Consider the following 9,826-nt stretch of genomic DNA (forward strand, 5'->3'; position numbering starts at 1 on the left):
ATGTCAGCATCAGACATCACTTCATTAGAGACCATGTACTCAAGGGTGAGATCAAGCTGATCTTTATCCCAACGGACGAGCAGCTTGCAGATATCTTCACGAAGCCACTGGCCCGTGAGCAGTTCAGCATACTGAGAGAAGCTATTGGTATGTTTAATCCTCTTCAGTAAATTCCTGAACTAAATGAATATGCATGCTGAGTGAATTATTATGCTGAATGATTGGTTGTTTGCTGAGTAACTCATCGAAATTGACTGAACATCAAATACTGAGTAAACTTGCACACTGAGTAAGTTAGTTTAAACTTGAACTTAGAAATCATCCCTTCATGCAATACTGACCACTCAGAATATCAAACGCTTAGTATTCTAAACGCTGAGTGTTAGATCCGTTAGAATAAATGCAATAGCACGCGTATAGCCCTAGGATGACGTATACGCCGTATGTGTCATAAATGCCAGGATCTTTGTCGGTTCACAATCCCAAGGCAAAACTGACACATGGATTCGATTAAGATCCACACCATACCTTACCTCTATAAATAATGGGAAATTCCCCATTTTTATTCTTTACGCTTATCGAATACTCTGGCTAAGAAATTCTTTCTCTTTAAAAATCCCTCTAAGCTTTCCCATCCTCAACAATGACTAAGGTTTCCTACAACATCTCCGGTGCTGGCCACTCTAAGCCCAGCTCCGATGCACTTCCAGGCAAACCTCTGTGCCAGAACCTACCAAAGTCACCTCGCCGAGCAAAGGAAAAGCTGGCCAAACCTCCGGTCAGGGAAAGCCTGTAAAAGTCAGGACCTACTCTAAGGTCTTTGAGAACGTCCGCGAATGGAAAGTTGAGCCCTCAAGATGGGTATCAGAAAACTTCGTACAAAACGAACAACCCTTCTGCGAGTGGATTTCACAAAATGGCTGGACGGAGCTGTTTTTGGTTAGGGATGACACCTACCCTGACCTGGTAAGGGAGTTTTACCACAACCTCCGCGTTGCAAATGACAACACTGACTATCTATGTACAGTGGTAAAAGAGAAAACCATCTTCATCAACCCTCTCTACTTAGGCAATCTGCTCAAATTAAAAACTAAGGGAGCAAGGCTGAGGAGATCTGGAGATCAGGATGGCACTGGTATGCTCACAACTTCTGCAAACCTGAGGGCCACTCAGGAGAAGTCTCAGCTTCATCTATGGGTCAGCACCAGAAGATGGCTCATTATTTGCTGACCTACTTCATCTACCCGAAGATCAACTGCACAACATCATCGACTAATTTCGAGCAATGCTTTATATGGCATATGCTGACGTACACACCGATCAATATGCCAGTCTTTCTTGTCGCTGGCTTCCTACGCAGCTCTGGTACGCTGAGGCTAGGATCAATCATCACAAGAATCCTCATTGACCATAAAGTTGATCTCGAAGGAGAGGAGAAGACTCGAGGATCTGAGATAACAGCTGCATCGCTGAGAGCATTAAAATTTGGACAGCCTTTGAAGAAAGGTAAAGCTGCTGCTGCTGCTGGACAAGCTGAGGGAACTGCTGAGCCAAAGAAAGGGAGAAGGACTAAGGCCCCAGCTTCCCGAAAAAGAAAAACTGCTGAGACTCCTTCCAAAAATGTTGAGTCTCCAGCTAAAAGGCAGAAGTCAGCTGGTAAGTCAGCGGAGAAACGAAGCAGGCAAGGTGAGCCTGGAACTGAGGAAACTACTGAGCATCCTCAGAAGAAGCAGAAACCTTCTACACTGACTCCCCTCAACGCCATACCTACTGACTTTGTTGTACCGGGTGATTCTCACTTCACCCAATGTCAAGGTAATGTAGCTGAGTCTGAAGAACATGAGGTACAACTGGATGATCATTTCATCTCCCAAGTAGAGGAAGAGCTCGATGGTGACAGTACAGAAGAAGAAGAAGAAGAGGCCAGCGGTCAGGATGACGCCGAGGACTCTGAGGCAACAGCCAGTGAACATGAGACTGAGCAGGCCAATACTGGGTTGGATGCTGGAGATGAGCAAATACTTGACCAACACAATGTTGATCAAGTCCAAGTGCAAACTGACCAACCTACTGATGAGCAACACAAATCTTCTCCTTCTCACTCAGGAGATCCTCGTCAAACTGTCACTCCACCTCGTAGAAGAAGAAAGTTGGTTAAGGCCAGTGAGAAGCCTGTCAGTGAAGATTTTGTGCCACCACCAACTCTTCCTGACTTTGTCATTTCAAAGACAACCAAGGACCCCTCCTCAGTAAAGCTCAAATTTTTCAAACGCCAACCAACCTCTACTGCATCGGTGTCATTAGAAAAGCAAGCCTCTGTTTCTTCTCAACAGGAACATGCCGACCAAAATGCTTCCGCCACCTCAACCAGTCAGGTTGAGCTGATTACTGTGAATGCTATTTCTTCAAGCATGGTGCTGACTCCACACACTTCTGCCGTCAGCACACACAGTATTCGTATTACAACTTCTCCAACTCAACTCTCTGCCGATCAATCAACTATCCCAGAACCACAAGTGTAGATTGACAACACTATTCCAGTCACTGACCAGGTCACTCCTTTCACTCCTCTTCCTTCCGGTCATACTGATGTCCCTGAAGGCTCTCAAAGCTATCCGAATGCCACTGAGTCCGGCAAAAAGATCATTGACTCAGTGCAAGCGTTGATCAAAGGCCTTCAATAGTCCACCCCTCCTGCTGTTGGGTCCTCATCTATTGAGACTACTCAGCTCTCCTAGGTCACTCAGCTTCTCAACGAAGTTAAGGGACTCAAGGACTTGCTGAATCTCATCATTTCTTTTCAAGCACAGCAAGCAAAGCAAGATTCAATTACAAAGCTGGCTGAGATCCAGCTGACAACTGTGCAACACTTGAACTCCTTACACCAACAAATTCAGAACTTGTCAGCTGTGAATCCCGACTATGCCACTTCATCTGAACTCAAAATGCTCTTTGCTTAGCTACACACCGAGCAACTCAAGACCAACGAGCAAATGGTTTCTTACAATCAGTGCTCAGTAGAGCAAATTGGTGAGGCTATTCGCTTACTAAATCTGAATAAGCAAGAGATGGATACTGACGCAATGAAACAGAATGAGATGCAGTCTATCATACAACAAACCTTCAACCACATTCGTCATAACAATATTCAACGTCAGTATTACGACACAGCCCTTTTAAAGACCTTTCACCAAATATTTGCTGGTCTTACTGAAGCTCTCATCTGGCAAGGCAAAGCTCAATCGTTTAGCGTCAACATGCTCAGTGCTGCTGAACTCAACATACCCGAAGAGGTATCAACTGATGGAGTTGCAATTTTTGACGGCGTCAATAAAAGCGCTGAGAAACTTAAGGAGCTGTCCCAAGAACTGACTCGAGCTGCCTTAACTGATGCCTTCAGACTTCCTCCTCCTGATGCTGACAAAACGGGGGAGAAAGAACAAGCAGCTAGAGCTCACCATGAGCGAAGTCAGTCGCAACACAAGAAAAAGAAATAGATAGGCTAGCTCAGTATATACTAAGTCAGATGTAATCTATATGCCTTATCTATAAGTTTTGTTATGTAAACACTGACTACTATCTATATATCATATCTGCATCTTTTATTCCTCTTCCTGAGTTATGATATATGTTACTGTGTACTGAGTCATTATGTATCTTCAATTAAATCAGCAATGTTTAATACTTATAAAACTTATTGACTAAATCAAATGCTGATAACATGTTTGACATTGACCTATGTGTTTATGAAACATTGTCTGTTAAGAACTCATTGAACAACAAATTACTCAGCGCACTTTATATGATTAAACCTTCCGCTTAATACTGAGTAAATAGAATATGTTGAATCAGCTGACCTATATCTGAAAACTGACCTTAGACTTACTCAATTAAACTCTTAAATGTTTTAGAGTAAAACTAAGTCAGTAGCTCAACCCTTACGGGGGAGTTTGCTAAATTATACTAGGTCAACTATCATTGGGGAGCTCATACTGAGTTCCTCGCTGAATAGTTTTGCCAACATCAAAATGGGGGAGATTGTTGAAACACCTTTCCACATAATTTTGATTTGACAAAATTGTTTAAGTATAATTGAAATACATATTCTAAACACACTAAGTTTAAATGCTTTGATTTATTCTACTAATGTGTTTGTTCAATGTTGAGTTAAAATTGTTTATAAGACACAAGAATTAAAAGGCCCAAGCCCAATACGGAAGTCAAGGCCCAAGTCAAACAACTCAGTACAACTCGGCCCGCGTTTGTCAAAACGTTGCCGTTCTGGACAAAACGCAACTCAGCAAAAGAAGGATCTAGAAGACTCTATGAGTTTGAGGACTACTAGTGGAGGAGCAGACTCTATGAGTTTGAGTTATTCAAAATATTTACACTCGTGATCAGAGGGGGTTGAACATGCTTTGGGCTCGTCCACTGAAAAGTCATATATGGCAGTGTATTTTGAAGGGTGTGGCGTTACTTAAACGAGGTTTGGGGAAAGCGGTTTATAACGGTAGTAACACTCGGTTTTGGACTGATATTTGGATAGGGGAGGTTCTCGTACTACAGACAACACTATTGAACGTGTCTAATATCGATATATAGTGGAGGATGGCTTCGTACTAGACTACAAACACTAGCTCGAACTAGGCCGATTTTGCTTCGCTGCTTCCTATGGTGTGTGTATTAAAAATCGCTTGTGGTGTTATTCCTGAGCGCAGATGGTGGTGATGAGTGGAGATCGAGCCCTTCTTAATCGAGGTTCTTCTTCGTCTCCACAGCTTTTGCTTTGTTATGTGATCAATAGTCGTTTCATGAAGGGGCAGTCTATCTGGACAAGAATCTGGCAAGTGACCGTCCCTAAAAAATTGTGCTTTTTTCTTTCGCTGCTATCCCATGATAGGATGTTATCTAATGTGAACAGGGTCTCACGGTATCTGAGTACATCTGAGGCCGTGGCTCATGTTCTTTCTAGGAGGATGCTATGCATATTACCCATGACTGTCGAGTTGTGGAAGAAGTGTAGAATCAACTTGTTCTGGTTGACTTGCAAATGAATTTTTAATCATTAGGGTGGGTTGAGTGGATTCAGACAAACTTAGAAGTGACGATTGATTGGGATGGCATTCCATGGTCGGTGGTTTTTTCCACAGTGATTTGGTTGCTTTGGCGGTGGAGGTGTGAGAAAGTGTTCGAAAGTAACAATGTTCCTACCTCTGATAAAGTTGGGTTTATTCGGGTGCAAGCTGCTGGCTCATCGAGAGCTTTCTTGTCGTCTATAATATCTATCCCTAAGCTTTTAATGGAGGTTTTAGTTTCTTGGGCACCTCTATGTATGGGATGGCTTAAGCTTAATTGTGATAGGGCCATCAAGGGCAACCTAGGCCTTGCATCAGCTGGTGGTCTTTCCCATGGAGTATGTGGCAAGTGGCTAATAGGTTTGTAGTCAAGCTTGGGTTTTGTTCGCTTGTTCTAGCAGAGCTTTGGGACATATTCTTTGGCCTGGGGTTTGTTTGAAAAAAAGGGTTTAGGAAGGTAAAAGTGGAGTTAGATTCATAGGTGGTTATCATATTAGTGTCTAAATGTTCATTGAATCGCCATGCGTGTTACTAGCTCATTTTACGATGTAGAGAGCTACTAAGTAAGGATTTTGAGGTACATCTGAGTCATATTTATAGGGAAGGGAACCGTGCAATGAACTGTATGATGAACTATGCAGGACTATTGTCCTTAGGTCTTCACGAGTATTATGTGCCTTCTGCAGGTATCCAGGTTTTTATTCAGGCTAATCTGAGTGGCCTGAGCTTTTCTCGCTTGGTTCGTTCTTAGTTGTTTTTTTTTTTTGCCTTGCCTCTCCCATGTAACAAAAAAAAGTATGATTTCCTTTTTTTTTATTCCTTTAACCTCGTAGCAGTAAATATGATAAAATTGAAAGTTGACTAAAAAATTTAAAGATACTAATAATAAGTGAAGATTTTTTCTAATTATAGCTCTATTTTCAATTTATAGTATTGCAACTTACATCTCCTTAGACAAATATGCTTAGCAAAGAAATAAAGAAAATAAAAGACAATTAAATCATTTACAATCATATCGATTGAAAAAGAAAACACAATATGGACTGGCTTTGAAGAATATATATATATATATATATATATATATATATATATATATATGAATACACATTTCCGTCTACAAATTTGAAAATCAAACCTCATGCCTTAACTAGCATTTTCAATTACGATTGAAAATGAAGTTCATCTCTATGTTTGTTTGACAAATTAACATTTACTAATTTCTATAGTAGACATCTATCATTTGGATCTGGATGAGATTAGTCTAAAAAATCAAACTAGCTTGAGAATTAAAAACTTCAATGTCACCTCTCTACATAGACAAAACAAAAACAACTAGTTAAAATGATCTAAATCAAAGCAAGATTATCAAGATAACTGTAAACATCATAAATATCAATAATAATAAAAACTTTATCACTAATTCATCATACCAAATAAAGTTAAAAGATAGATCGGAAACTTGCAATAAAAAAACATTTCTTAAATTGATTATTTGAGTTTGTACTATAAATAAGAAACAGAGAATTCATTATGGAGAAATAGAAGGTTTTCACGAAAGAATAAAGCGAATTTTAAGAGAGCGAAGAAGAATGAGTTTTGAAGTTTACCACTACAAGAAAACTGTTAGTTAGCTACCGCAATTTTGGTAGTTGATGCGGTAGCTAAAGCAGTTTACCGACTGAAATTAGCGGTTTACCGACCCAAATCATTCGGTCGGTAAGTCGCTAGTCGCTGGAGAAACGCCGACTATTTCTGGCGATAGTCGCAGACTTTACCGACTGTTCGATTTAGTCGCTAAGTGGTCGCAATTTTTACCGACCACATTTGCGACTAAAAAGCAGTCGCTAATTGACTAGTTCTACCCATTATCTGATCAGTTTACTGACGGAACATTTGTCGTAATTTAGACATTTTGCTACTGATCTTAGTGGTTGGATGGCAAATCTCGTCGTAATGTGCTGGACAATTTATTTAGTTAATTGTAATTTATAAATTTTATACATGATAATAATTATAATTACAATTAGGATTATTAAATACAATTATAAATATATTTTAACATTCACAATAAATTAACCGCAACATACAATAATAAACAATATTCATTAAAACTAGAAATATATTTACAAATAGGATAAAAGGGAAAGAAGAATGTAAGAAAATTTAGAAAATAACAAGTTAAAGAAGTGTGGGCAGCCACCCCATCAAGCAGTATGTTTGAGGCTTTAAAATCTCTATAAATAACTTGCTTGTCTGATGTGTGTAAGAAAGCCAGTCCTCGGGCTGCTCCTATAGCAACTTTGATCCGTGTTTCCTATGGAAGTGGCTGAACGGTTGAACCCCCTGAATCGATTGAAATGCGTAGTAATGCATAATCAGAATGTATATCTATAGGAAGTTGCAGAAGAAAATATATTAATCGGGTTCTTACTTCCAAATAGATGGTTTTCCAAACTTCCCTTTTGCATGAATTCATAAACAAGGAGAAGCTCTTTCTCCTCGCAACAGTATCCTATCAGCCTTACAAGGTTCGAATGAGAAAGCCTTCCCAGGAAATTGATCTTCGACTGCAATAAACCACCAGATTTGAAATTAAAGATGTATAAAATAATCTCAAATGTGATGAGAGGGGGCTTCGGTCAGGTTCGAAAAGTAGAGAAGAGATGAGAAGGGGCTTATGTAGAGATCGGAAAGCAGAGAAGAGGAGAGGCGGCTAGGTCAAGCTCGAGAGCAGAGAAGAGAGAAGAGGGGGGCTTTAGGTCGATTTGATTTAGGTTTTCCCTTTTTCTCAACTTTCTTTTATATTTATTTTTCTTTTTCTAAATTTCTTTTTTTTTTTAATTTTTTTTCTTTTTTTAATAAAAAAATTTAGACGTTAATAACTTTAGAAGAGAGGACTTCAAAAAAAAAAAAACTTTAGAAGAGAAAGGAAAAATATAAAAAAGTATAGACACGTAAGTTTTTATGTTAAAGTAAATGGTTACGAGATATTAATATCTACATCAATAATTGGTAGCAGTTGGTAAGCTATCTTTGAGTAGATGTTGAATTTAATTTTCATAAAGAGAATATTTATGGCTACAATAATATCTACACCTTACAATTAAAATACTCAAAATTGTACAACAAATTAAGTCCACACCCATGTACACCATTGACACTAAAATTCTTTCCTTTTGCTTATATATATATATATATATATATAAAAAGTGCTAAATACAAAAAGGAAAATAATAGCACTCCAATCATAAAAACAAAATAAGTAAAAAGAAGCAAACGAACAAAAACTTAATAATAATGAATCACATAATGGAACAAGCGGCTGGATTCTCGTCGCTAAAAGCAGTGGTGTATCGAACTTCGGTGGAGCTGGCACGTGCGAGCTGATACACTTGCGGGTCCTCAGCCCTTCTGACATAGCCAGAGGGGGCCTTTTTGTCGTATACACCAGCAGCGTATGGGTGTTCTACTACGTCGTATGGTACATATGGCCATATCTCTGCCTTTTTACCCGTCCGATGAGCCACGCGTGCCACTACCTTGTATGGGTCCACATATCCTACCACTGTTAGCTTGTTTGCTTTCCGCTCCACGTCTACTTGTTTTACTCCTTTCATTCCCTCAACTGCTCTCTTCACCTTCCTCTCGCATCCTTCGCAGTCTATCCTAACTTTGATCTCCACCGTCTGATTTCATAATCAACCAATATTAATTTCACCCATCACAATATGCATATTACTACTTCAATCCAGCAAGTTGAATTAAGGGAAAAAGCTTCACAGCATATAATGGAACATCAAATTTTAGAGTAATAATTATCAAATTTTATCCCAATATTTTCATTAAATACTGCAAATATCCATTTATTTCTTAAAAGCAAGATTACTGAACAGAAACATAAAAAGCTGAAAAGGAAGATCAGATTTGTCATTGAACCACAAACATCAGATTCTAAACGGTTAGATCTAGAGCAGAGCGAACTTTTTCCTTTCTCAGAGCCAGCTTTTTTGAAAAAACAAAGTAAGAAGAAATGAAAAGAGATCTTACCTGCAATTGCTTACGTTTCTTGTACTTGGAACTTCCATGGGAGCAGTCAAAGAGATGAGAAAAATGATCTAGAACACCCATAATTTCTTTCTCCAACAAATTCAAGTAATTAAAACGGCTTTCTCCAATAAATTAATGAGGAGAATAGAAAAGGGTGAGAATTTGAATCTGGAAAAGGACTTTTGGTTTCCTCAGTGAGCTACTGACGATGAGACATGAGAGGAAAGAGAAAGACGTCGTCCCCTATATGTAAGGAGTTTCCACTACTACTGACTTAGGGTCTTCGTTTTCGAATCTGGGTCGTCAGTTTATTTATCGTCTTTAGCGATGTCCAACTGAGATCTTGCCACGCGTTCCTATGGAGTTGGATATTTAATAATCGGTTTTACAGAATCCATAATGGACGAGACTATTCATGCACCGACTGGTGGGTCCCTACAGAGAAAACTTAGCGGGGTTGAGAGAGGTGTGAGTCACGCGCAATTCCTTGTGCTTGGATAAAGGTTGGAAAAATATCCAGAATGGAATAAACGAGAATTTGAATTTAAAGAGTTGGATTAGAGGTGAGGTGGGACCACGAAAGTTTTTGGATGCCCCCATTTTAGCTGGAGTGAGTGAGTGCTTGTCTTATTGGCTTCTTCATTTTTAACCTCATGAATAATTATGTTTATAATTTAAAGATTGAGATGTAACAATAATATGGA

At 39.2% G+C, this 9,826-nt stretch overlaps 1 protein-coding gene across 1 annotated transcript; it reads right to left on the reverse strand.

Moving 5' to 3' along the window:
* Nucleotides 1-8,119: 8,119 nt before the first annotated feature.
* Nucleotides 8,120-9,442, reverse strand: LOC136224721 (heavy metal-associated isoprenylated plant protein 26-like). Its single transcript, XM_066013135.1, has 2 exons — nt 9,123-9,442; nt 8,120-8,761 (listed from the first exon to the last, which is right to left on the reverse strand). Exons 1-2 carry the CDS (start codon nt 9,201-9,203, stop codon nt 8,378-8,380), a joined length of 465 nt encoding a protein of 154 aa, XP_065869207.1. The 5' UTR covers nt 9,204-9,442; the 3' UTR covers nt 8,120-8,377.
* Between the last annotated feature and the right edge of the window lie 384 nt (nt 9,443-9,826).

Source organism: Euphorbia lathyris, chromosome 3 (assembly GCF_963576675.1).
Source record: "Euphorbia lathyris chromosome 3, ddEupLath1.1, whole genome shotgun sequence".
In the NCBI taxonomy this organism is placed as follows: domain Eukaryota; kingdom Viridiplantae; phylum Streptophyta; class Magnoliopsida; order Malpighiales; family Euphorbiaceae; genus Euphorbia; species Euphorbia lathyris.

Bases quoted from the DNA above. Each gene is read 5' to 3' on its own strand.
- LOC136224721 (XM_066013135.1), bottom strand. From the start codon at position 9,203: ATGGGTGTTCTAGATCATTTTTCTCATCTCTTTGACTGCTCCCATGGA. The intron at 8,762-9,122 runs GTAAGATCTCTT...TTATGAAATCAG, and splicing joins AGAAACGTAAGCAATTGCAG to ACGGTGGAGATCAAAGTTAG.